Below are 269 nucleotides of genomic sequence, written 5' to 3' on the forward strand. Positions count from 1 at the left end.
TCACATGTAAACCTACGTTTATATTCCTCTGTGCTGTAACACAATACTTCATAATACATCATTTTACATAAACCTCGACCTCAGTTGACCTCCGATGACCCCCCACAGCCACGTCTTTGTACCTGCGGGTCACGAGAGCCGACTCACCTGATGGCCCTGAAATCGAGGTCACCTGGACGATGCCCAAGCAGTACCCTCACCTGACCCTCACCTGGGTGGCACTCACCTACACGTCACAGGTAGCGTACTGAGTGTCAAAGGGTTATGTC

At 50.9% G+C, this 269-nt stretch overlaps 1 protein-coding gene across 1 annotated transcript in view; it reads left to right on the forward strand.

Moving 5' to 3' along the window:
• Nucleotides 1-72: 72 nt before the first annotated feature.
• LOC119590477 overlaps nucleotides 73-269 on the forward strand; it is a 15,848-nt gene continuing 15,651 nt past the window's right edge. The window contains exon 1 of the mRNA XM_037939136.1: nucleotides 73-239. Coding sequence (XP_037795064.1) covers nucleotides 180-239 — 60 coding nt within the window. The 5' untranslated portion in view covers nucleotides 73-179. The remainder of the gene's footprint in view (nucleotides 240-269) is intronic.

The sequence above is a fragment of the Penaeus monodon genome, chromosome 27 (genome assembly GCF_015228065.2).
Source record: "Penaeus monodon isolate SGIC_2016 chromosome 27, NSTDA_Pmon_1, whole genome shotgun sequence".
NCBI classification, from domain to species: Eukaryota; Metazoa; Arthropoda; class Malacostraca; order Decapoda; family Penaeidae; genus Penaeus; species Penaeus monodon.